At 49.3% G+C, this 23,522-nt stretch overlaps 1 protein-coding gene across 1 annotated transcript in view; it reads left to right on the forward strand.

The window, feature by feature from the left end:
* The window catches only part of ascc3 (activating signal cointegrator 1 complex subunit 3), a 236,487-nt gene that overhangs the window by 207,956 nt on the left and 5,009 nt on the right, over window positions 1-23,522 (forward strand). Inside the window, exons 36-40 of the mRNA XM_064344119.1 lie at window positions 1,441-1,552; window positions 4,325-4,459; window positions 13,248-13,472; window positions 19,039-19,190; window positions 20,511-20,661. Coding sequence (XP_064200189.1) covers window positions 1,441-1,552; window positions 4,325-4,459; window positions 13,248-13,472; window positions 19,039-19,190; window positions 20,511-20,661 — 775 coding nt within the window. The remainder of the gene's footprint in view (window positions 1-1,440; window positions 1,553-4,324; window positions 4,460-13,247; window positions 13,473-19,038; window positions 19,191-20,510; window positions 20,662-23,522) is intronic.

A 23,522-nucleotide genomic window follows, 5' to 3' on the forward strand; every position in this document is an offset into this window, starting at 1 on the left:
AGAGAGGCACAGCTTTCTAAGCATCATCGACCCCTTTTTTTCTGAAATGACTGAAGTAAGAGGACCACATTGTTATAACTTAATAAGGGCATAAAGTATCTCCTCTCCCCAGTTATGCACACCCCCCCCCCCCCCATGTGGTAGCTCTTATTGCTGTGACTTGCGCATGGAAGCGATTTTTTCACCACAGCTTGTCAGCTCCCTCGGTACCGGCTGGGAGTAATTTTGCGATGACGTTCAGCCGCCCGCTGGAGGTTGAGGTGCATTTTGGTTGATGAGTCAGGGGTTCGACAGCGCTCCCCGGCCTCCTTATGAAGCCCGTTGAACCCGTCCCGTATCCACGTCTCTCTGGCCCTGCCGGTACGCGGCTTGTGCAGCTGCAACCAGAAGCGTTCACATCAGCCACATGAAACACTACAGAGTCTGCCTTCAGCTATTCGGAAAGTGTGCGAGGTCACGTGCCGCAGCTTGCGGTTTCGTACTGCACGGTTGAGTAAAGGTGTGACATCGTTAAAACAACTGCGGTCAGATCCCTGCTGTGGCCTGCGCGGTCGGTCATTTCCTCTGGACCGTAATAATCCCCATTCCTGCTCCCATTCCTGCTGTGTAGTTACTCAGTTTTTACAGTCTACTGGGTCTAAGACAGTATGAAATGTAATGTTTACAGATAACTGTACCCCCTGCATTAAAAAAGTCAAAATAATCTCAGAGAAGGTGTGATCCTCACTCCAGAAAACCTTTCAAGCTGAAATTCGTGCCCAGAAAGGAAGTTGACATAGTTGTTGGCTTAAAACGCAATTGTGTACGTAAAAACATCTCCAGTGTAATTTTTTCGGTTTTGGGTACAAGCCTTCTCTCCTGATTTTCGTGTTTATGACCGTTCTCCTCTCGTGAACCGGCGCGTCCTGCTAGCCTGCCCTCTGCCCTGCCTGTGCTAGCATAACCCAGGCCGTCTAGACGTAGCAGGCACCCAACACCCTCGGCCGTGGAGGTCTTTACCACGCCCCTCCCCCTCGAAAGCCTGCGCTCGACGGCGCTGTCGTTAGATGGGGAGTAAAATTAACGGCCCGTGACAGTGGCCGGTTTTACAGGTTATTTGTAAATCAATATCGCGTAAAGCGCGCATATTTCATACCTTCCCAACCTTGCCGCCCTGTGTTTTACTGCTGTGAGTTACGGCCTGCCTGTTAACCGAGGTCTCATTTCGCGTTTCACAAAGGGCCGTAGGAAGGTAGGTTTTTGGGGTGAGGGTGGGGGATGTACGTTTAACTGAGAAATGTCACAGACATAATTTGCTGCAGGGTTTTACAATGCTAACTGGTCTCCCATTCCTAACTGCAGACAACCATGTCCATTGATTTCTGAGGAGGTCTTGTATCTTTACTCTTAGCTGTCGTGTTCTGTGATTTTTAAAGGTTGCAATTTGCCCCTTTTATCCAGCTATTACAGCTTGGAGGACGTCAGCCATGAATCCATCAACAAGTTCCTCTCTAACCTGGTGGAGAAAAGCCTGCGGGACCTGGAGAGTTCCTACTGCATGGCGATAGGAGAGGTACTGTATATGTGTGGATGTGTGTATGTTTATGTGTTTATGGCTGTGAATCAGGGTGTAAGCCTGTGTGTGTTAATGCGTTTGTTTGTGAACATGTCTGTGTCAATGAATCCATGTATGTATGTGTACTTGTGCTTGTGTATGTTTCTGTGTATGCATCTGTTTTGGCATGACCTAGGCTTTAGATGCATGAAAGACTAGCTTCATCTGTGTATGTATAGACAAGATCGAGAAATAACCACACACACCGACACAGACTCACGCTATCCTGCTTTATTCTTATTATTCTCTGAGCAGACTGTCATTTGCAGGGAAAGTTGCTTTGTAGGGTCCACAATGACTCTTCTGATCGTCAGTGGGGCGGGAGTTGAGTTATTTGTTCGATACAGGGTTCCAGCGATGTTATTATGCTAAAGTGGACGTGAGTGCGACCAGCCGAATCTGACGTAGGCTCATCCCTCCCCCCTCCAGCACCCGTCACACGCTCTCGCCCGCCGTTAGCCGCCGTTTCAACAGCCCTCCAAGAGCGGTATTATTCATAAGAGCTGCTCTCTCCCGCGCAAGGAGGTGTGGATTTCGCAAATTCAATCTTGAATGTGTTGTCATTATTGAGGGAGAGATTGATACCTGGCTTCGTTTTGTTTGCATTTTCCTTCCACAACACTAGTCTGTAGCAGGCTTGGCCTTGCAGCCTATTAAAAATGTAGCCGTACTAAACTGTAATTAAAATACTGTGGTCTGTGATGTGCATGGAGTCATGTACCCGTGCCACATGGTGCTCACCTAGGCACACATACAAGGTGACAGTCTAGTGTGAACAAGGACAGTATTTATATTTATTTTAGTAGATACTCTTATCCCGGGCAGCAGTTATAACTAATGTTGCTGCACATATATTCTTTATACATCTGGACATGGAATCCCTGACTTGACAGTCTTGTTCAGTAGTAGTAACAGTACTGCCCCACTGAGGATCCAGTTTCATTCATCTGTCCATAGATTCAAAGAAAGAAACGATCGAAGTGTCTTTGTTCATTGATATGAAACCATCCTGCCCTGCTAAGGGTTGGACGTTGGAACCAACTGAAACAGGGTGTAGGACACCCCTTAGTAATGATGTGGCAACAAGGTCAGGTCTTTTACCTGAATCACATACAACCACAGGCTAACCACGACTCCTGGGAAATGACCTGTGCCGAGACTACGCTGGGTTAACCTGTACCTAGACTAAGAGCTGGGTTGACCTGTACCTAGACTATGAACTGGGTTCAGTAGGTGGTGAGGAAAGTTCAGATTATCTGGTAGTTGTCAAGAAAGAATCTTCTTGCTTGACATAAAGGAAAGGAATGGGAGGATTTCAGGTGAGGTGGACTGGCGGAGGGGTGTGGGAATGGAATCCAGGGAGCAGGTAGTTGGACAGTGGGACAGCAGGACTCGAGAGAGGTCAGAATTTGAGAGAAGAGAAAATGCTGGTAAGAGGATAGAATACAGACGAAGCTAATTAGGTTTTCATTCAGGTTCAAAAATAATCAGTGTCTGATGATTATTGAATTGTTAACTTTAGTTAACCTTTCTGTGATGGGGAGGCTACACCTTGTTGGTGTTGGAGGCCAGTTTCCTGCCTGCTCGGTAAAGCACTTTGGGATCATGAGAGGAAACGGTGCCGCAGAAGTGCAATCCGTTCCGTTTAACTTCAGTGGAAAGGCCGCGCCGCGAGATTCTCCTATCTCTCCTGTTATCACAGCAACCAAATAGCCAGCCTCTTGTGAGCAAAGCAATCTGCGGGGATTGTGGGGGATTAGGGGGCCTCATAAATAAGATGGCTCAGGACCATCGAAAGCCTCACAGGTTAAGAGAAGCTATTTGAAATCAACTCAGTATTTTATTGGTAGCCAGTGAAGCAACGGTAAAACTGGCGTAAAGTGGCCATTTATTTCTGTTTGTTTCCATTACTCTGGATCTTACCAGCTAGCGTTTTACACGTCTCACATGGAATTTATAGCAATGTTGACAGATGGCAATAGTCATAATAAAGATGTAACAAACTTACAGATCAGTCTCATATTTTTGAGAAAGAAAGGTCTGATTTTTTGTGATGTGAGGTGAAAGGACTGCTCGCAGGGGAGGACATTTTTTATCTTTCAAAACGACAGCTATTGGCTGATTGTATCCCCGAGATTTTTGATGTTTTAGCACGAAGTTTCAGAGCAATCATCTCGACAGGGCGCTGGGTTTGACTTGCTGTTTTTAGGGCTCAGGACTGTCATGTCTGTTTTATTTGGGTTCAGGAGCAGGAAATGAGATGTCATCTGAAATTTTGTGTCTTTAAGACATGATTCCAGTCATGAGGCTCTGTAGAACTCCATCAGGTATTGCTGACACTGAGTTGCCCATCATTTGCTATGAAATGAAACCCATCTGGTTAAGACCTCCAAGCCACAGCATGTTTCGCAAGATGAATGAATTCCATAAAAACCAAATTATATGTGCTGCCATACCTAACTATCTCCAGAGGAGTCTTCATTTAGTTTAGCAAATGTCAGTGTACTATATGAGTGTGAACTGAACTAGGAAAGTGCACTTCCCTGAAAACCAACACTGCTTTCAATTCTGTTGAAAGATATTTGGTGTTCTGTGGTGTTAGTGAACTGGTGTAGAGAGATATCTAACATGCCTATATCAGCCTAGGTTTCTTTAATGCCTTGCTGTACCAGGTTTCTCCTGCCAGCCTTTGTCTGCTCGCTGACCGGGTTACGTCTCCTCTGTCTCCAGGACAACCACACCATCGAGCCCCTGACGCACGGGCGCATCGCCTCGTACTATTACCTCAAGCACCAGACGGTGCGCATGTTCCACGAGCGGCTGAAGCCCGAGTGCTCCCTCCAGGACCTGCTCCTCATTCTCACGGTCAGTGTCCCCAAAAAGCCTCGCCCGTTACCGCAGAGCGCGCTCCACTGCGTGGTGCAGCCCGCTTACAGGAGAGGGAGGCCCCCGGCGGTATCATCGACCAATCCGGCTTTGTTTTGCGCGACACCATTTGCAAAGTTTGAAATTGTTCGCTAATGCCTGAAAGGAGAACGAAACTGAATCCTTAGAAAATGGTAAGATGCACAGAAGAGCTGCGCAGGCATACTTACAAAAGCGTAAGCGCGCACACACATCTGGCCGTATGCATACACACTCACAAACCCACACGAGTGTGCACACACACACACACACACACACACACACACACACACACACACGTGTACACGCACACACACACACACGTGTACACGCACGCACACACACACAGGCACAGTCTCTGTTCTTTCCTGCATTGTCTCCTGGTGGGCAGGCAATTAGGCGGCGGTGCTCCCGCAGCTCCGCTGGCGCGTTGGCGAGGGGGGACGGCGGGTTTTTTGCGAAACCGCAGATGGAGACCCGCGATGGAGGTCAGGCGGTCCTGATCTCTGAGCGACCGCGGAGAGCGAGGGAGCCGCCCCTTTAATTCAGCCGTACGGGCCCTGCAGAGGGCCCTGGTGGAGGGCGGTAGATGGCTCCGGAGCACAGGCCTGGCGCGTGCGTTCTGTCTGACGAGCCCTTTGTTCCTCTCTGCCGGTCCGCGCTGGGACCCCTGCCCTTTGTGGGGCGGGTGCGTCGGACGGGAGGTCCGAGTCGAGCATGCTCATCAGCGGGGCGGTAGAGCGCACACACCCCCACCCCCCTCCACCCCCCGTTTAAAACCGTGTTCAGCCATCGAGGCATCGCGACTGCTTTCCGTCTCTTTTGCAGTCCACCATAGTTTTTACATTTTTTCCGCTCGTGATGGCGCACACCTCTTGCATCTCCTCTTTTCTGTGTAATTGTCGCTGTCGCACTCCCTCCGGTGCCCTTTGCTTCCCTGGAACAGCCCACTCATTCCAGGTAATTGCAGGTGTACTGTAAGGGGTCACCACATTCTTGCCATGTTATTGTACCTTCAGTCGGAGCCGTAAAGCACGGATATCGCGGCTAATCGCTTTCCCTGTTAAATCTTTCTCGGGTAATTAAACTTGAACACGGGTGGATGAAACGGTGTCCTCTGTTATTTTAGAATTAAAAGGCAGCATAAACCCTCAATCATGAATTGAAGCCAATTTGTCATGCGTTTTAGATCACTAACACAAACGTACAGTAAAGACAAGGGCGTAAAAATAGTCTGTTTTATCTTTTAACAGTTGGAACCAAGTCTCATTTGAAAGGAAGTAACTTTTTAAATGAGCTGTATGTTTGAGTTCATGCGTCTGTGTTCACCCAGGGTCTTCTTTTATTTCTGCAAAGAAATCTGCCAAAACAATATAATACTCTTATTCTTATGATATAAATACACTGGGCATAAATACACACAAAACTTTTTACAAAAGAAAAACCTGCTCTCTGTCTGTCACACACGCACACAAATACTTGATCTCTCAATGACAAGAAGCGTATAATTGGTCTTCATTATGTAGATTTTTTTTGTCTTGCGATGAATGAATTGAATTATACTTTGTGAGCCAGCTTGTGAATAGAACCGTCCGCGATACCTTGTAGACATCAATCTTGCCGTTACCTTTAAATAACTTGCCGCAATTACAATTAATTTTTTGTTTACAGTTCTGAAACACTTAAGACTCTACCAGCACCGTTTTCCTTGATTTATTTTCCCCATTGAATCGTGGGCACGTTCACGCATGGCGACATTCCTAAAGGCTTTAAACTACCTTCCAGCGTTCCATTCTTGTAGAATTGCTCTCGTATTTGTTCTGCTAAATTAGGATGGCAGTGGCCTGCCGCGGCTGCGTCGCCCGCCTCGCCCGCTTTTAGGAAAGGGCCCCCATTCATTACCCCCCATGAATGGCGCTCTGAGGACCGGGCCGAATGTGCCTCCTGAGGGGAGCTTTAACAGTTATGAATTTAAATTTGGGAATAATTGCTGAGATCGTCTGAGCCCGAAGGCGTCGGTCCGCGGGACCGCTCGGCGCGGCGTCGGGACACGGCCCTTCGGAAGGCGGCTCGCCGACATAATGGCGGCGTTTAGAAAAAACCCCGCGTTTCCCCGAGACGGCGAGCGTCCGTCGTTTAAAGCGTGTGAAAAGCTAACGGCGCGGGGGAGACGGTGTTGTTAAATCCCTGTTTGCCAGGTGAGCGAGTGCACTCCCAGCCTCGCTGCCGGCTGATATAATGATAGCTTTCCCTGAATAGGTAATTATCACAGGGAGAAGATTCTCACCGTGTGAGTGTGCATGTCCTTAATCAATTAACAGGTCTGATAACAGAAACATGTAGCCTCTGTGTGGATGACAGCGAAGGGTTTGACACTAATAACTCTGATTATAATGCACCGGGGATGGGGAAAGGCAATGATTCTTATTCATCCTCGGCGGGGGGGTGTGGGGGGGTGGATGCTGCTGTGATCGTGGACTGGGAGGGGTGGGGAGGGGGGGAATTTGAGAGTGCATCCGCACGTTTTTTTTTTTACATTATTCTCTTCGTTTGGCACCTCCTCAGACGGACCGTGCCCTAGGCAACCACCTATGTCACGTATGAGTAGTGCCGGCCCTGAAGACACCTGTGTTATGTGTTACTCCCGTTTTCCTCTGTTTAATATTTACACTGTGTATACAGTGCACAGACTCAACACTGCTTTCTGCCCTGCCTCTCTTCACTGACTGCTTGTGTTGCTACAGAAGTGAAAGAGCACCCCCACATCAGTGGTCAGAATTGTACTGTGTAAACTGTAAATGGCATTGAAAATGTCATTTTGCTTCATAAATGAGTGTTTCAAAACATCAGATGCATCAAAGAAAATATGAAAAGGACATGAGAAGAGAGGATAAAATATTCAGTGTAACGTTATGTTAATCTGGCTAAAAGAGCATTGTTTAAATGCTGCTCTGTGATTGGGGTATTTAGGAGTTTCATTATCAATTGAAAATCATAAACTCAAGTTATGAATTAGCTACTCTCCTAGGCTTGTTTAATAAAGCGATGCTTGGTAGCGAGGGTCCTCAAACCAGGCCGGGTTGCACGCAGACTTCCGCATTGACTTCTGTATTATCAGTGGTTTCACCGACAACAAAAATATTCTGTCACTATTCTCCTTGATCTGGTTTACATTTACATGGAAGAAAGATGAGATTTTTACCTGACCCTTGTTGGTGGCACGTTCCTCTTTTAGCTGATGGTGACGTTTCGTTAGGCTAGTTATTTGCTTTCCTGTGGTAAATCCACGTAAACAAATCCACTCGTCTTCGTGCGGCCAAGCAACCAATGATAGTGAGATAGGCCTAACCGGCAATCAAAGCACTGTAATTTCATACTTAGATTTGGCTATTAATCGAAAGGAGTCCACGCACCCCACAATGTATTATTGATCATTTAAAAAACAGATCACAAAGTGGAGCGCGTACATGAACAAATTTTCTATTGATTTTTAAATCATACTAAATTATTTTTTCAAATAATGACATCGCCATATTATATATTTTTTATATTTTTAGACGAGGCGGCCCGTCCCTTCTAATCTATTGAAGGGGAAACCCTGCACTCACACACACTCACAAACACACACACATACACCCGTGCACTCATCCAGTGCTCACCCCACACATACACCACAAATGCCCAAAAACAAATATGCATGCTCACGCTCAATCTCTATCAAACCTTTCCTAATAAGATATTTATACATCTACATACATAGAATATGTGTGTTCATTGGTGTGAACTGACAGACAGTGTGAGCGTTATCAATTCTTGGGCTTGAGGTAATGGGTGTTGTATGGTAACTCTGACCTCTGTTTGACCCCGCCACCAGTCTTTTGGGAGTGGATGCAGTTGCTGACCCTGGTCATTGGGAAAACCATCAACCAACGATGTGTGGGACCAAAACATTTGAATAAGTAACCTCAGTGCCCCCCCACTTCCCCCGGGGGGGTTACGGTCCTGCACAGAGGGGGTCATCCCTTCAACCCCCCCGTGTTATTAGTTTACCATGTTGCACTGTAGCGTAGGCCCTTGTCCGGAGGTACATGCTTTGTGATACTGGAAAACACTCATGCGCTAAATTATGTTAACATATGGAAGACAACACAACTGAGTGCCAGAGCTGGCTCCTCACTCTTCTAGTGCAGATTAATGTCACATTGTACCACAGCATGAGTACAGTACATAAGCCACAAGAGTTTAGCAGTGTGTGTTTCTCAAGGGCGTTTGCATTAACGCAATAACATTAATATCCAAACCCCAGTCATAACATGACACCCATTCGACCTGGTGTCTGTGCCTTTGTGTTGGTAAATACAGTGGGGGGGTGAGTTGTTCCTAAGGACATGTTTACTTGTTTATGAGACGTTTACATTTACGCCTCATAAACAGTGGAGCTGAGTTTAAATTGCTTTGGATGGTCAGGTGTCTCTGATTCTTGTTCTCATTCTCTGTCTCTTTATTGCGGTCTCTCCCTCCCCCTTGTTATAACCTCAGCAGTTAACACACAGTGTTTATAGACTGCGCTTCACACAGCTGGAGGCTGGCGAGTAGCATTAATGTATGCTGCGTGTGCCAGGGTTTATATTGGATGGGAGAATAACAGCGTCGTGCCTCGGGGTTACACTGAGCGACAGTGTCGTCCTGGCGATGCTTCAGCCGCCACAGACCCAGACCTTTCTATGAGGTCTGTGGAGCCTGAGCGCTCACACCACATTAATTGTGTATTAGGGCTGTTCAGTCCTTCTGTTTTGAGTTATATAACAGTTTAATTGTTTGTCAATTTTTGTTTTAGAATAATTAAACATTGGGGTATAACAGAGTTACGTTAATGGTCACATGACTGGGGAAGAGGGGCCTACGCTTATTATCCGTCACTTAAAGGAAAGTTTCTATGCGCCGGCCTCCATTGACAGCTGGGTAAACCCCACACACACACACACACACACACGGGCGTGCGGGCACATGTCCCACTCGACCGCTCATCCAGCCGCTGAGAAACAAACAACAGGCTGGCGTTCGCGAGGCCACCCCCATCGACCCCTCCTCCCTCTTCACCCCCTTTTGACTCGGCACAAAGGACCCGCAGCTACTCAATTTCCCCTAATTACTGTGGTGTGGCTGTTAATGAAGCACACTGCCATCCCCCTTTCTCTCCCCTCTCCCTCCCTCCCTCCCTCCCTTCCCCGCTCCTCCTACCTCCTCCTCTCCTATCGCCCTCCCAGCATGCCTCTGCCCTGTGACTTCACCTCCTTTTGTCGTCTCTCTCGCCTCCATCTAATCATCCTATCAACTGTCTGTCTCTCCTGCCTCCATCTAATCAGCCTATCAACTGTCTGTCTCTCTCGCCTCCATCTAATCAGCCTATCAACTGTCTGTCTCTCCTGCCTCCATCTAATCAGCCTATCAACTGCCTGTCTCTTTCACCTCCATCTAATCAGCCTATCAACTGTCTGTCTCTCCTGCCTCCATCTAATCAGCCTATCAACTGTCTGTCTCTCACACCTCCGTCCAATCAGCCTATCAACTGTCTGTCTCTCTCACTTCCTTCTCAAACCTCACCTCTGTCTCTCTCCAGTCTGTCTGTCTCTCACTTGTCTTTCCCCTTCGTTTCTCTCACTGGACTCTGTGCTACCCCTCTCTCACCTGTCTGTCTTTTTCACACCTGTCCCTCCTTCCTTCCTTTACCCCATCCCCCCGTTCTCCCCCTCTCTGCTGCCGTCCCTCCCTCCCTGCTTTTCCCTCTCTCTGCCTCTTTCCCCGCTTGCAGAAACTTCTCTTTTAATCCCTTCTGCAAATACTTGATGAGCGCGTCTCTGAGCCGCGGTACACTGGGGTGGCCGTCCCCGCGGACGCCGCGAACGTCTCCGCCTCCATCTGTCGCCTCTCATTCAGTCCACTGTTTACATTTAGTCACAGTGTTAACAGCCCTCTTACGCAGCGCCGGAGGCTTGCGTAACGGAAAGTTAACGGAGGCTAACGGAAAGAGCGAAAAAACATTCGCACTCGCTCAGATTCACCGTTCGCTGAAAGGGGCCGAATCACACTTTTCTGTGTTAAAAGTCAGAAGGCAGGTAACTGCCCGGAGAAGAGTGTGTGACCCCCGGCACCGCTGCTGTTAAAGAGTAACCTAAAGAGTGCTTTACTCAGGTCACAGAACAAGCGACTGCGACCTCATTGCTACGGCAACCACATGCCAATCCAAGCACAGCTCTGAATATTTTGGCCTGACCCCTTGTGCTGTGTGTGTGTGTGTGTGTGTGTGTTAGTGTGTTAGTAAGCAAAACTGCAAGTATGGATTGAATGAGTGCATCCTACTCTCATACATCCTATCCTGCATGTGTTTGTGTGTGTGTATGTGTTTTTATGTGTCTTCCAAAGACAAAGACTGTGTCATTTGAACACAGACAGCGGGAGTGTTAGACACACAGTGACCGACAGCAAGAGGCTCGTTCCCCACTGCGTTCATTTCTGTCCAAATCCCATAATCCTCTGCAGAGGAACGATCTTCCTGCAGCGACGTTCTTCCTGAGTAAATGTCACTCAAAGCCACAGTGTTGGGACTTTTGTTTTATGGATTTCACTTTTAGGTAAGGTTTGTTTTGCACACTACAGATCTGACCACACCAGACGATCAGTTACCCAACTTCCTTTTTTATTATTATTGTCTCATCTGGTATTTTCCTTCTTTCCTTCAAGTACAGTGTGATAAAGTACCAGTGCCAGATGTAAAAACACGTTACTCGATGACTTTCTGTACCGTGTGGCAAGTCTGTAAAGATGGGCAAAATTTACCTCTCATGTGACAGTGGATGAAGCAATTAAGATTTAATTGTTGCGAGGTCAGGCAGACTGTGAAAAGCAAATGAGGCCAGTGGTCAAGTTAACGCAGAATCTGTGCTCGCTCTTCTGTGTTTTTTACACAGAAGAAAGACCCAAAATGCAGAAAAAAATATACTGCGTTCTATAAACACAGATAATGCAAGGTTTCTTTTTCCCATGGCGCACAGGAACTGGCGCCATGGGCTATGCATGGCAAATTGTGGTCGCTCACTCACTCACTCACGGACGACCTTTGAGGGACGTTTTGTGGGACGCATGCGCAAGTGGTGCTTCGTTTAGTAGGACGCATGAACAGGTGGTGCCACCTAAAATGTGTCTGCAGAAGTGAGTTGCGCCGTGGGTCTGAACAGTTCCGTGCTTGTTTTAAGATTACAACTGCCGATGACCCAGACTTGAACCACAAAATAATTGTTTCTGTTTCTTTGAGCCAATTGTCTTTCAGTGTCTGACATAGGTGCTTTTATTGATCATAATATTTACTCAGCCAGTCAGCCACCGGTGGAATTGCGGGATTCAAAGAGAAAGCACTTAATTTGAAGGAAAAGTCAGAAACAAGCTACCTTACTCAACATGAGTAAATTAAAACTGAAATCACTCCTAGGGTTTTTAATATTATTAGTCTGTGTGGCAAATCATTTGTTTTAATCAGAATGCCAGAATATAGTTTGTATCTTATTTCATCCTGCTATTTCATCCTGTTTCCATTACAGGTGTCGCAAATATTATGAATGACATACATTTATTGTGGTGTTATTGTTTGCATTATATTTTGAAATGTCCAGAGTTCCAAAGACATAACGTTCAGTGGGCTAGCGACCACTGGAGACATACAGTTAAACAAACAGAGGGGAGGGACTAGTCAGGCAGTAAGTAGTTTCCTGTGCAGCCATGTAAAGGAACTATGCATTGAAGTCCTTGTCAACAGATTATGCCTCCTTCAAGATCTTTGAGCGTATGATGGCCGATGTGATTTTATTTCAGTGTGTTCTCCTAATTCCACTGTAAACTGTAGTATTATATACCCAAGCCCATTCATACATTAAAAGGAGTTTCGTTAGCTTTCCGAGTGAAGACTTTGCTAACTAGGAGCGTGTCTTATATGCAGAGGAACCCGGTTGAGCCAGTGGAAAAACCCGGAGCTGGATCGCTTTAAGAGTCGGGAGTATCCCGTTCACCGCTGAGACCCTTTAGATGACTCATCATGTGTTAGTGCCATGAAATTGGGCATTCTGCCAGTTCCACCCCAGCGTAGCGTGATTTAAACCTCATTTGTCATACCGTTCTAGTGTAATCCCGAGTACCCACATACGGCATCGTAAGGGAGCGCACCTCCCTGACAGATGTGGACCCTGACTGGAGCCTCCGTGAGGCGGATGAAACCGAGAGCGCTTCTTCGCTGTGTGCGGTGAAACGTAAATCAAAAACTGAACGGTACAAAATAAGGCCGCTGAAGGTGGCGCGTTGAGTTCCTTTAGTACTGATAATGAAGCTACTGGCTGGTTGAGCCAACCTTTCTTTCCTCAGTGACCCATCTTCGAGCGCACGAGCGCTCGCTATCGAAGACGCACAGAAGAACAGCGCTTGCGTTTGGCTCCGAGTTGCAGCTGTTTCTGTAATGAGCTGCTATTGACCGTATTCCCAGCATACCTGGGCTGTGCGGAGCCACCAACTTGGAGAAGGAGTGGAAACTTCATCCCCGCCTCAGACGCCCCTCCACTCTTCCTTTCCTTACCCCCGCAGAAACACCTGTGGGGGATCACTAAAGGGAACAGGCTCTCACACGGGGGATTGTGGTTTCTCCGCTGTCTGTTCTTTGATCTCTCTCGCTCTCTCTCCCTCCCTCCCTCCCTCTCTCTCTGGACAGGACGCGGAGGAGTATGCCGAGCTGCCGGTCAGACACAACGAGGACCAGCTGAACAGCGAGCTGGCTCGCCGGCTCCCCCTGGAGGTGAACCCCCACTCCTACGACAGCGCTCACACCAAGGCCCACCTGCTGCTGCAGGCCCACTTCAGCCGCGCCACCCTGCCCTGCAGCGACTACGGCACCGACACGAAGACCGTGCTGGACAACGCCATGCGCATCTGCCAGGCCAGTCTGTGTGTGTGTGTGTGTGTGCGCGTGTGTGTGCGTGCTGCGTGCGTGTGTGTGTGTATGTGTAAGTGAGCGTGACTGTGTGTGTGTGTGTGTGTGTGTAAACCTCAGTTGGGAAGCTCCTATGTCAGGTGTGGTGGAGGAGAAGGAGAGGTTGGGAGCAGACGAGTTGTGGAGTTGTGGACCCCACTCTGCCTGTACTGCTCTTACACCTCACACCCTTCCCCCCTCGAACCCGTCTCCCCCACACGGCAGTGTGTTGTGCTCCCCGAATGAGCCCCCCTCCACTCACCAGCACTACCCCCCAGTTCCACGGCCTGCTGTCAGGGTCCTTCATTGTGATCCAAGCCAAATGCTTTACTTTCATCCATCATAAGACCTGCCCAGGCCTGGCCCAGAGTACATTTCCATGTGCAAGAGAAGGGTTGGGGTGGGGCTCTGAAATGTCTGCTTGGGGAAATCCCCCCCACTCTCTCCCCCTACCAAAACCCCTCATAGAAAGGCTGCTTGAAGTGATTACGGGGGTGGCCAAGCAGTCTGTAGAAGTATCTGCACATCAAGACTGAAGACTTCTGAAGACTGCTTACTTGGAACCAGGAGGTTACTCCAAGCGTGCTTGTGTGTGTGTGTGTGGGTGTGTGTGTGTGTGTGGGGGGGGGGGTGTGTGTGGCACGTACGTGTTTGTGTGTGTGTGGGCACGTACGTGTGTTTGTGCACTCATTATAGCATTACCTCACCGTCCTTTACAACGTCTTTGATGACAACAGGCTTTTTGTCCCTGTCTTTTTGGGTAAAATAAGTTCCTGAATACTGCTTTGTTAACATCCATCAGGTTAACATCATCACAGGAGCCATTATTTTAAATGAATGAGCGACTCTGAATCTACCAGCAACCCGCCCTCAAATCCGCAGCTCTGCTGAACTTGTGTAACTGCACGTGTGGACGGCGTCTGCGGCACCCCCGCGTTTCTGTACGCTCCGCTGCCGTTTGTCAGAGCGGCCGCCGTCGCTGCGTGATGCTGCGGCCGCGGGAGCTGTTAAAGGGAGCGAGCTGTTCCTCGGACGCCCAAGGGAGCGTACGAAACAACTGAACAATAGGACGCTATCTCAGAAGGTCACCTGACCTGGGGGTGAGAAGAATGTGCTTTGACCTCAGCCTGTCTTCTGATTACATGCTCATCTGCTTCCAAAATCATTTTTTTCCCTTCAGAAATTTTGATTAGAGTTTTTCCAGTCCTGGCCTTGTACTAAAGCACTGGAGGAATCCAAACAGGGAAGGGCTGTAGCTCCAGGACTGTGCTTCCTCTTCTTTTCTCTTTTTTGTTTTTTGTAACCAAACAAAGATGAGCGTGTCACTTCCCGCTCTCACGTTTTGCCTCTTTACATCATTGCCGTTATTCACACAGACACTACTGCAATACTTCTGACATCAGCAGCCTGCTCTGCCTGGCCCCGCCTCCTACAGATCACTGGTACGACACTCAGCAGTGACAGCCTTGCACCAGTGGCTGTTTTTTAAGCTGTCTCCCACACGTTTTTGGACAGTGTGTGATTTTATATTCTCAGCAGTGGAAATACGTAAAAAAGGGGTTCTGCTGTGTGTATGTGTGTAACGTCATAAGCTCAGGGGCCTCTCATTGTGTGTGGGTTCCCTCAGTGTAAATTCACTTTATGGGCACCCTTTATAAATAGTCATAATGATTTATATGTGGCCTGCCATAACACAAAGTGCATGACGTGTGTACTGTACATGTGAGTGTATCTGTGTAAGTACTGTATGTGTATGTGAATGGGTGACGGGCCTTTGTATAAGAGCAGGCACAAGGCAGTTGTCTTTAATTACTGACCAGTAATCCAGACCTCACCTGCTCACATGACAGCAGATATCGAGGGGAGGAGGAGTCCTGGTGCTGTGGATTGTTATTGTCTGTACCACAAACTGGTGAATCTGTTAGCGATTGGCCATGCCTGAGGGCTATCTGACCATTCTCCATTGCTGCGCATGTTGTAGTAGTTCTCCATGCCTGAAGCTCTGTCAGCGATTGTCCATGCCTTGGGGTGTGCCATTGATTATCTATGCTGTTCGTATCTGTTAGTGATTGTCCATGCCTGTCCATGTGGCTACTTTAGTGAGCTCCTGCAGCGCCAGGCTATGGAAATACTGTCACTCTACTCTCCTGTGTCCACTCTGATCTCACCATACACACGCATACTATTCTCCCATAGACACACGCAACATATGCTCAACAGACGCACACCCTACACTCTCACAGACACACACCCTACACTCTCACAGACACACACCCTACCCTCTCACAGACACACACCTTACACTCTCACAGACACACACCCTACCCTCTCACAGACACACACCCTACATTCTCACAGACACACACCCTACATTCTCACAGACACACACACTACTCTCACAGACACACACTCTACCCTCTCACAGACACACACCCTACACTCTCACAGACACACACCCTACACTCTCACAGACACACACCCTACACTCTCACAGACACACACCCTACACTCTCACAGACACACACCCTAAACTCTCACAGACACACACCCTACATTCTCACAGACACACACCCTACACTCTCACAGACACACACCCTACCCTCTCACAGACACACACCCTACACTCTCACAGACACACACCCTACACTCTCACAGACACACACCCTACACTCTCACAGACACACACACCCTACATTCTCACAGACACATACCCTACGCTCTCACAGACACACACCTTACGCTCTCACAGACACACCCTACACTCATAGACTTACATCCTACACTCACAGACACATACCCTATACTCTCACAGACACACACCCTACACTGTCACAGACACACACCCTACACTGTCACAGACACACACCCTACACTCTCACAGACATATATCCTACTCACTCACAGACACACACCCTACCCTCTCACAGACACGCACCCTACATTCTCACAGACACACATCCTACACTCTCACAGGCACACACAGAGCGCAGCCATCTTGTCTGACTTCAGTGTGTTTTTCCCATAATCTCCCACGATCCTCCCGCACGGTGGACAGTTCAGGAGCTCCACGCGTCTGTCGTGTCCCTCCGTCCCCTCCTCCTCCCCCCCCCCCTCCCCCCGCCACGAGGCGGGAGTGCCAGAGGACATGAGTAATGTCTAACCCATTTGTGTGATCAATTTGCTCAAGCAGCTACTGTGAAATGTTAATCACAACTTTAATTTGTACTGCATTAGCATTTTGATTAACTTGTGGGCTTGCTGGTGCACTTGAGGTGCTTTTTAGTCATAGTTACAGCCAGGAAATGACTTTTTGATTAATTAAGTTTGTTAGAGCGCAGCTGAGCTCCGCGAGGGCTAACCTTTTGAGGATGAGGGTTCTAGAAGGTTCAGCAGAGGGAGGGAGAGAAACAGAGGGGGTGAAGAAAGAGGGCCACAAGAGGGATAGAGGGAGGGAGGGAGGGAGGGAGGAAAGAAGGAGAGAGGGGTAAAGGAGGGAAAGGGACAGGAAGATAAAGAGAAAAGAGGGAGGGAGTGAGACGGAGGGGACACGGAGAGAGAGACACGAGAGGGGGAAATGAGGGGAGGTTGAAGGGGGAAGGAGAGAGCCAGAAAAACGGGGACAAGGAGAGGAGGGGCAGGAGGCAGAGGGGGAGGGAGGGAGGGGGGGAGGGATGCAGAGGGGGGGAGAGAGAGAGAGAGAGAGAGAGGTGGCAGCTGTTGCTTAGGAGACAGGGCAGATGAGGCGAAGCCACATGTCAGCAGCATGTCTTCACATTGCACTGAATGTGTAATCCCGTCCTGTGCTCCACCTCTCCTGTGTTTTACACAAACGCTGTGGATTAAAGCGTAGTTTCGCCTGTGTTCTAATACTGTACAACATCCTAGCACGCTCACTGTTGTGCATAATAATTGGCTGTTATTTTGGATAGCCAGAAGAGGAGATCTCTGTGAAAGAGGGGGTGGGTGGTTGTTGGAGCACGTTTGGCAGGTGTCGTGGCTAAGGTGATGTTGGCAACGACGACATCAGCTAAAGCCAACTGTGGCTGAAGGTGCTTACTCCTCGATCGTGATGTGCATTGATTGCAAGGCATCTTTTTTAAAACTCTTCACGCTCAGAGTTGTGATGATGAATGTGTTGGACCTAAAAGTGTGAGTGTGTGCGTGTGTTTTAATGTTGACTTGCAACAGCACAATATCACCACACACCCTGATTTCTCGCAACACATGGTAACGACACAAGCAGCCACCAGTTTGGTTGTGAAATTCACGAGCTGGCGAGGGATTATGGGCCAGTTTGGTTTATCTGCGCAGCTGTGAGTTTCAGCCACCGCGACCCTGGGGCCTTAGCGAGCAGTCTGCGTGTGTAACCCCTCAGGGCCGCGTGTCCCTGGCCGCTCCCTCTGTCTGACAGTCTGCGTGTGTAACCCCTCAGGGCCGCGTGTCCCTGGCCGCTCCCTCTGTCTGACAGTCTGCGCGTAGCTTTCCCCTCGCACGGCAGGCTCGGGCTGCTCATGAACTCTCCCTCTTTGCCTTTCCCGAGCCTTCGTGTTTCCCGGTCGTCTGAGGGTTCGCGGCGATGGCTGCAGCTCGCTCCCTCTCCTGACGTTGGCGGAGCGCGGTGCCGAGGACGGGGTCTGAGCTAGCGGACGTTTTGGCCTCTGCGTGATTGCGCTGCTGCAGAAAGCTGCCATCCGGAGCATCCTTTACGAGCCCGCCATTTTCTCACTAATTGAGGGGGGGGGGGGGGGTCCGGATGACCCTTGCTCTTCCTGGACGGCCCTTGCAACTGCACCGATTTCCTCCTCGTTCCAGGGTGATGTTGTTCCCATGGTAACCAGTCTCCGAGGCTGGCCATGTGTGTGTCCGCGTGTGAGAGGGAGAGAACACGCTTTTGTGCGCCTAATTTATCATTTGTATTTGTGCGTGTGTGTAACAACGTCTGAGATTCTGAATGCGTGTGCCTTTGTGTCTGTGTGTGTGTTCACGTGAGTGTGTGTTTGTGTGTGTGTGTGTATATGTGTGTATGTTTGTTGCATATACATGCGTGTGTGTGTATTGTTGTGTATGCATGTGTGTGTGTGTGTGTGTTGTGTATACATGCATGTGTGTGTGTGTTGTTGTGTATACATGCGTGTGTGTGTTTTGTTGTGTATACATGTGTGTGTTGTGTATACGTGTGTGTGTGTTGTGTATACATGCATGTGTGTGTGCGTGTTGTGTATACATGCGTGTGTGTGTGTTGCATATACATGCGTGTGTGTGTGTGTGTGTGTGTGTTGTTGCATATACATGCGTGTGCGTGTGTGTGTGCGTGTTGTTGTGTATACATGCGTGTGTGTGTGTTGCATATACATGTGTGTGTGTGTGTTGTTGCATATACATGCATGTGCGTGCGTGTGTGTGTGTGTGTGTGTGTGTGTGTGTGTTGTTGCATATACATGCATGTGCGTGTGTGTGTGTGTGTTGTTGCATATACATGCATGTGTGTGTGTATATATACACTGTGTGTGACTGTCTCTCTCTGTCCCTGCAGGCCATGCTGGATGTAGCAGCCAGTGAGGGCTGGCTGGTCACTGCGCTCAGTGTGTGTAACCTGGTGCAGATGATCATTCAGGCCAGGTGGCTCCACGACTCCTCTCTGCTCACCCTGCCCCACATTGAGCAGCAGGACCTCTACCTGTTCAGGTAGTCTTTCGCACACACGCATGCACATACAAGCACACACACACACACGCACGCACGCACGCACGCACGCGCATACAAGCACATACAGACACACACACACACACACACACACATACAAGCACATACAGACACACACACACACACACACACACACACACACACACACACGCACGCGCATACAAGCACATACAGACACACACACACACACACGCACATACAAGCACATACAGACACACACACATACACACACATATACACATACACACACACACACACACACGCACAACACTCAAACATACATACTAAATATAAATAAGAACATACAATAAGTACATGTAAATATTTGATACAGTATGTTAACCTGGACACTTTAGTCACTAATGGAATGAAACCATTATCTGTACATCCCTTGGAGGTCTGCATTATTCAGCCATGATCCGGGTGTGAGTGGAGTTCAGTCTGCATCAGGCTCTGGGCATAATATAGAAGAGACCTCAGCCAGAAGGGAGTTGCACACGCAGGAGCGCGTGTGTGTGGAGGATCGCTCCGTTTCACTCCAGCGAGCAGGGCCATAGTCCGACAGGTGCCATTCCAGGCACAGAAGCCTTTATTCCGCGCGTCCCTCTCAGAATTCCACACCTGTCCCCTGCCGTCCTCTCCCCTCCCCACCACGCGTCTCGCCCCTGGCCTGGGAGCTCCCCTCCCACCTCATGTCCAGTGGCCAGTGGCCACGGAACCGGCCCAGCGCATCAGGAACAAGCCGCCAACCTCTCCCGACGGACTAGCGCACTCTGAGGAGTTAAAGCGCTTCCTCCATTTGCATTCCAGAGGCGTTTTCCTCACCAGCGTCACCACCCGTGCCGCCCGCGTGTTCACGCTGCGCGGTTATTACCCCCCCTCCCCACCCTGCTCCATTCTGACATGGCCGCAGAAGAGAAATCAGGTACTAATCCTTCCTCGGGCGCTTTTGAAACTCCGCAAACACGATTAGCATCACTTAGCGGACGCGGCTTCGGGGGGCGGCCTTCGAGCGGCCCGCCCCGGTCGCTGGGAAAGGCGGGAGTCCGCTATCTAAGCGCCGGATCTTTTCATGCGCGTAATGCGCATTTCAGGCCCGGCTTCCTGGAGGGACGCCTAATTTGTAAAACACAATAAAAATGGAAAGAGGGGATGAGCGAGGCAGGCAGCCCCCGCGGCGGCGGCCCGTGCCCGGCCCGCCGGCGGCATTAGCGGGATTTCCACCGCGCCGCGCCGACGGGGGGCGGTTCTGCCGCGTGATCGCGTCCCTCATCTTCTCCTCTTCCTTCTTCTTCGCGACAGGAAGTGGAGCCCCGGGAAGGCGATGGGCGGGGCCAGAGGATTCCAGGGCCCAATCGAGGGGCTGCCCGAGCTGATGGCGGCCTGCGACGGGCGGGAGAGCGCCTTCGCCGCCATCGTGGAGGGCGGGCTGCAGCAAAGCCAGGTTTCCCAGGTAACGCTCCCCCACATCCCAGACTGCAGGAAATGGTTTGTTTCCTTCAGAGGGAGAATAATGCAGATATACCCGCGACCACTTTACCATCACGCAGGATGTCACACGCGCACACAGCATATACACAAAACTCCTGTCCTGTGAGTGCTTTATGCTTTCACGAAAATAAGACTAGAGATTTTTTGAAGTTTTATTTTTTAAATGCTAGGTATTTCAGCTTGAATTTAAAAAGGCTGCTGGAGTTTTCCGGAAGGGGCAGTGATTATCTGAGGAGCACACAGAGCAGGTCCAAACGTTTCTTCTTGAAGTTCAGGGAAGCACCTCCGTGTCTATTCTATCTGCTTCTCGCGAAGACACCGTCGATGCCCGTTGAACCGTCGTGGTCGACCTTTGTCCCCGCGGTCGTCAGAGCGGTTGCTGGTCACAGATCGCCTCGGGAAGCGAAGGACGTCTTTCTCAGGGACGTTAAGAAACGCGAGACGGCGCGTTGAAGGAACGAGTTTAGGTCAGAGTGCTCGAGAAATCCCGGGGGAGCTCACACATCCCTCCGCCTCTCAGGCTTCCCACTCACTCACTCGGCAGCCATTTTGAGCCCACGGCAGGTTCTGGGCTTCATTTGTGCGGTCAGGTCGTCCAGGTAACGTGCATTACGTGGCCATGTAGAGCAAGGGGGGTCCAAACCCAGGACTCCATATTGGCTCCAGCGATAACAACTTGAATGAGAGCCACATTCTGCACCTTAAGACAAGCTCTGTTTTAGTACGGCTGTATGGTTATACAGGCAACCTGTTTGCTTACATCACACGCAAACTCCCAATTGCTGAATATGTATTACACTGAGGGAAAGCATGTATATGTTCATGTACTGTGTATGTCTACCCTACGCTGGCCATTTTTTGTGACTGGTACATATTGCCATACCATTTAGTTTGTCAATAGTGATTGTAATCTGATTGATTACAATATGGTGTAACCAATATTATTGATTTTTTGTAAAACAGTTCACAACTGACACACTATCCTTTGTTTTATCGATGAGGTATAGGTTAGGGTTTTTCATGCAACTGCCTGGTCAATAGAATTTGTCATGGCCTGTGTGTCCCTCAGGCCATGACAAACTGTAGCTGAGCAGCTAGTATTGCCACTGCATTATTGGTGCTCACTCAGTTGCAGGAAGACTGTTTGAGGAAGACTCGCTCAGAGTAAAGGCACTATTGACTAACGTAGAGTAAAGCCTTTATAACACTTAAGCAATCAAGTAAAGACTGCTTTAATAACTCTTTGAATAAAGACTGTATTAATATCATTCTCTTAAGGTAGATTGCATTGCTAGGCAGATTATTGCGGGGGAATGTTGATTACTTCTACATTTCTTAATATTCTTACTCATGGTTGTAGTTGTTCTGTAACTAGTGGCAGTGGTAGTGCAGTAGCTGCTTATTTTGGGGCTAAAATAGAAACAGTGAGAGACATCAACAATCGCTCTGAAATCGAATCTCTTTAAAATCTAATCTTTTTTTGCTTCTGTATATTTTTGGTTCTGATATTTGATTTTGTTTTATTGCATGGGTATATATTTTTTGTTTTTTGATGTTTCTGTGAAAGTACTGTGACAGAAGGGTAATACACACACACACACACACACACACACACAAAGAAACCCATTTTCTCTCTTTGTTTGAGTTGACGTGAGTTGCTGTGTATCACCCACGCCCCCCCCAACCCAATGGCCTCCATTTCAGCCGCAATCTGTCGCTGCGCTGAGGCAAGAGGCTCTCAGGTAACTCCAGGATCCCCAATTACCGTTCGAATCAGAGGGTTTACTGCGCCAATCTAAGTGCTAATTGCAGCGGTAATGAGCTCTGCCGGGCGCCGCGGCGATCACCCGCATCAGTATTCAGGCCGCGCCCCCTCCCCGCCCACTCCCCGCCGGAGCCGGGGCCCTGCTAATTAAATAAGCGCATGCACCGGGACGTTCTCGTCTGATTCGCTCTGGGCCCGCTAATCCTCGCATAAATATGTTTGGCTGCGCGATGCTGAGGGTTTTTAATACTGACACACGGCCACCAAGACCGCCGGACTGCCCCTTCCTCTCCTCTCCGCTTTCACTCCTTTCTCTCTCTCTCTCTCTCTCTCTCTTCTTTCTCCTCTGCTTTGGTTTTTTGAACACTGCTCTTTTTTCGCTTTATTCAGTGAGAACACAGCAGTTTCGGGGCTGTTATGCAGCCATGGTAAAAGCAACACATGGAAAGAGGGAGAGAGGGAGGGATGGAAAAGGTGTGGATATGCTACTGGATTCCTACAAGCAGCAGTATGGAAGCACTGTGAGCTCTGAAAGCTGTATACACATGGATACACCAAGCTTACCCATATACACACACTGAGGAAGACACACACACACTCACTGAGACACACACACACTGAGACACTCACACTCACACACTCTCTCTCTCGCTCTCTCTCTCTTTTCCTGTCTCCCTCTCTCCATCTCTCCTCCTTGCTCAGTCTGTCCCTTCCCTATCTGCCCCAGTGTGAGGGCCCTGGGCCTTGCAGCAGGAGAGGTTGAGCAGTTGGAAGCGGCTGCAGTCACATCTCCCCCGCGGGGTGGAGCGGGGGGGGGCAGGGGGTGGCAGGGGTTACAGGATGGCACAGCGGGGTGGCAGCGCTGCGGCTGCAGGCTGGAAAGAGGCTCCTGCCCCCCCGCCACCCCCCGCTCACCAGAGGAGAGAGTGACTGGCTGCAGGGGGGTGGGTAAGGTGCGCATGGCTTTCTACAGCTCTGTACTTAGGGTGTGGAAAGAGAGGGGGGAGCATTGTGATAGGGGACAATTGTTTTTATATCTCTCCCCCCCCCCCCCCCCG

This window comes from Anguilla rostrata, chromosome 1 (genome assembly GCF_018555375.3).
Source record: "Anguilla rostrata isolate EN2019 chromosome 1, ASM1855537v3, whole genome shotgun sequence".
Classification (NCBI taxonomy): Eukaryota; Metazoa; Chordata; class Actinopteri; order Anguilliformes; family Anguillidae; genus Anguilla; species Anguilla rostrata.